The sequence below is a fragment of the Phragmites australis genome, chromosome 4 (genome assembly GCF_958298935.1).
Source record: "Phragmites australis chromosome 4, lpPhrAust1.1, whole genome shotgun sequence".
Classification (NCBI taxonomy): Eukaryota; Viridiplantae; Streptophyta; class Magnoliopsida; order Poales; family Poaceae; genus Phragmites; species Phragmites australis.
The window spans coordinates 7302201-7305963 of record NC_084924.1 but is presented as its reverse complement, the minus strand read 5'-3'; the positions used below and the strand labels follow the sequence as shown (position 1 = coordinate 7305963).

Here is a 3763-nt window from a genome sequence, read left to right as displayed (position 1 = left end):
TGTTTGCAAACCATGGCCACCATGCAAAGCCACCATCAGCAACGTTCCATACTACATCGTCATAGAAGAGAACCTGCCATGCACATCCAAAACAAGTGACCCTGCATGCATGCATGCTGGTCACTACCACCTCCAGGTTCCATGGATCAGACCTACCTTACGACCGACCAACCACGTACTAGTGCTACTACGCTACCACCCTCCTCAGAGCTACCTGCTGCTGCTGCTATATGCCGGTGCCGGTGCCGGTGCCGGTGCCGGTGCCGGTGCAGGTGCAAGTGCTAGTGGCAGTGAGTGTTCTAGCTCCCTTCCTCCTCGGTGCCGGCCTTCATGTAGTCCCCGTCGCCACTCTGCGCGCCGGAGTTGGCGCCGACCGACAGCGAGGTCGACCCCTCCTTGGCGCCGCTAGCGCTGCCGCCGCGGCCGAAGCCCGAGAACATGCCGGCGTTCATCATGCTATTGCCCGCGCCGCCGCCCATGCTGGCCTCGCCGTGGAGGATGTTGAACCCACTGGTCGTGCCGCCGCCGGCGGCCATGCCCAGCTGGCCGTGCGCCGCCTGCTGCTGCTGGAGCGGCGATAAGGACGGGTGCGCGTACATCATCGACGACCTCGCCGCCATCAGCGACTGCGGGCTCATCATCTGCGCCGACTGCGGCGGCATGTACCGCGCCCCGGGCTGCATCATCAGATTGGACGGTGGGTACTGCACGCACGCAGACATGCCAAGTGAGCGATGCAAGCTTGAGTTCGCTAATGAAAATGCTTGGGAGGCAAGGCCGCAGGGGCCAAGGTAGCCTACGAGCAAGCAGTACCTGTGATAAAGGCGCCGTCTGTGGCGGCTGGCTGTCTGCGATGGCGGCGAGGTACATGAGGTTGTGCTGAAGCTTAGCTTGGTTCCTGCAACACAGCATCAGGAGGCAGTTATCACAAGAGAACTCAGCTTGCGGATTACTCCAATGATTGATTTGCACAACGTGACCATGGTTGTGGTGTTCACAGATGCTCAAAATGTGTCGTTCATTTCATCGGTTGTCACAAGTAAGCAGTGAAAAGCTGAACATGCATGCTATTACGTGGCATGATGATTAAGAAATAAACATCAGAAGTTGCTTCAGTTGTGGAAAAGCTGTACAACCTCAGAAAAACAAGGACGTTACAGATCAGAAAAACAGTCCTTGGTTGGTACAACACTAATCGCTTGCTTCATCAGGTGAACACTTGGTATTAATAAATGCATCGGCTACGATAGGCTAAACCAGCACCAGAGTACTTACTAAATTGGAATGATCTTTAACAAAACAAGGAGCATTTCAGTTATAAACAGATTCGATTTGACCACAAAACAAATTTGCTTGATGCTAGACTGAACAAAAGGACATTCTTGTCCTTGCTAAGAGTTGTTACTTGCTAGTGCCTAGTTGCTACTGCAGTACAGCACAAAGATCACAGAAGGAGATCAAGATCAAACTCACCGTTCGCACTCCTCCACCTTCCCATTGTTCTGGTTGTCGAGGATGGCCAGGATCAGCTGCTTGTTCTCATCCAGGTACTGCACAGTCCAAGGTTGAAGCTTAGCATGTCACAAATACATTTCAGTAACTGCACGTCTTTATCATCAGTAACCAAAGCTAGCAACAAGACATGCAAAGTTTTAAATACTTTGCAGTCCAGTGCCCAACACTTCCGCGTTCTGGCTGTTTTTCAGCCAGTCAGGCAGAGCATTTGCTCCAGGAATGACCGATACAGCAGTTCATCACCAATATAGTGCCTTGGAGTTTCAATGATTGATACGCCCAAATCGACACAACCGAAATACACAAAGATCTGATTACATGCGTACCCTCTGGAACTAAAGATAAATCATTGACTGACACGGGAGCATGCAAACATAGGTCATCATAAGACCAGGACAAGCAGTCCGGGCCCCTGGTTGATACTGCATCGGCGTTTAGCTGTGAACCTGAATTTTTTTGGGGCGTAACTGCCAAAGACCAACGGGTGACCGGCAGTACAGCGCAAGCGAACCTACATTCCTACCCACATGAGTATGGACCAGATCACGTTTGGCTCAGCTTTGCCAATAAGAGCCTTTGAGTCTGTGACCAATCAGTGTGCCTGCTAGTTTATTTCTGAAAAGTGAAAACATGCATGAAGATATTTGGTATTGAAGATTGCACATTTGCCTTGATATTTATGCAAATCTCACAGCTTTTCTTGTTTCCATAGACGGAATATTGCACATGATGCATAAGGGCCAGCTTTAAAGATGGCTTGGCAGGAGCAGGTCTGGCATGGTTACTGCTTGCGAAATACAGCAAACTGGGGGAATGATCATTGACAACAGGCCACCAACCAAAACGAGCTACAAATAGTTGGCATTTAGATGAGGTGATAATGGTATTTAAATCATCACATCGTGTGGGCAGCAAGAGCAAAAGAAAGGGACCAAATAAGTAGAAAGCAGCAGTTTGAACTGCAGAGGAAATCAGAAAGGGAGGGACCATATGAAAACACATCAATACAAAATGGCAGAAGGGTCAAACTGAACGATCTATGAACTAGTACTATTCTAAAATCTCATGCTACATCAAAGAAACAAAAAAATTTATTTCCATTCGCCAAAAAGAAGAGCACTAACAAACCGGCAGAATGGTAAAAGAAGAGCACGTAAACCTGAAGATACATAATAGAAAGAAAAAAAATCAAGAAAGCAACGCATGGGGGCAAGATTACAGGGAGGAAAACAGAAAAAGAGAAAGCTTGCTTCGTATCCGATACTCCAGCGAGGTTCTCGCATAGAACAAAAAGAGAACGAGGAAACGGAAAGAAAGAAAGCAAGAACAGAGAGAATATAGACATGGGATGATTGAACAACCAAAGAAGGCGTAATCCAAATGCGATAGGTTGGGGATCACGGTACCACCAAAAGAAAAGATTCAAAGGCAGAGGATAAAGGAGGGAGGGGATTTGCTTGGGGATCACGACCTGCTGAATGAGATCAGTGGTGACAGTGTTAGGGGAAGCGTAGCCCCCCATCATGCTCTGGTTCATCTGCATCATGTGTTGCTGCTGCATTCCAAAACCACGCTGCTGAAAAGCTTCCCTCCCCTCCCTGCCTCTCTGCACACAGTCTACACACCACTGTTGCCTCTTCTTCTTCTTCTGCACAGCTTCTTCCCCTGCCGCCCTCCGGCCCTTCCCCTCTGCTATTGCTTTAGAACAGGCTGCTGGTTTAAAGGAAGAGAGGGGCGGAGGGGGTTTCGCTTGAGGTTTCTTGTGGTTTTGGTGATGAGGTCATTAGAGAGAGGGGTTTTGCTTTTGCTTTCGTTTTGGAGTGGATCTTTAAAAAGAGGGAGGAGTGCACCACTTGATCTCGAATTGTTCTTTCTCTTTTTTTTTTTTAGTAAACTTTGGAAAGCTAAAACTTTTTACCATGCAATTTTTACCATAGCTACTATAGTACCAAAGCCGTATTTGTTTTCTACTTCTGATTCTATTTTGCTAAAATAGACAGGGCTCTCAAGAAGTCATAAATCCGTTTCTTAAAAAAATAAACTAAAGCTCGTAAACTCGTTGAGAGATGTTTTTTAAAGTTATATATTAAGAAAATAAATATTTGCTGTATAAACCAATAACCTATTTAGAAAAGTAGCTTTTTAAACAAATGAAAAATACATCTTTAAAAAAAAAACCAAAGACAAAAATCCCAACGAAGAGGCCCTTAAAAAAGTAGTGTAATTTTCCGCACCAGGCACCTGTGTA

At 46.8% G+C, this 3763-nt stretch overlaps 1 protein-coding gene across 1 annotated transcript; it reads right to left on the bottom strand.

Moving 5' to 3' along the window:
* LOC133915515 (GRF-interacting factor 1) lies at positions 1-3354 on the bottom strand. The gene is made up of 4 exons (XM_062358699.1): positions 2987-3354; positions 1474-1550; positions 814-898; positions 1-704 (listed from the first exon to the last, which is right to left on the bottom strand). The coding sequence occupies exons 1-4, from the start codon at positions 3074-3076 to the stop codon at positions 300-302; spliced, it is 657 nt and encodes a 218-aa protein (XP_062214683.1). The 5' UTR covers positions 3077-3354; the 3' UTR covers positions 1-299.
* Positions 3355-3763: the final 409 nt, after the last annotated feature.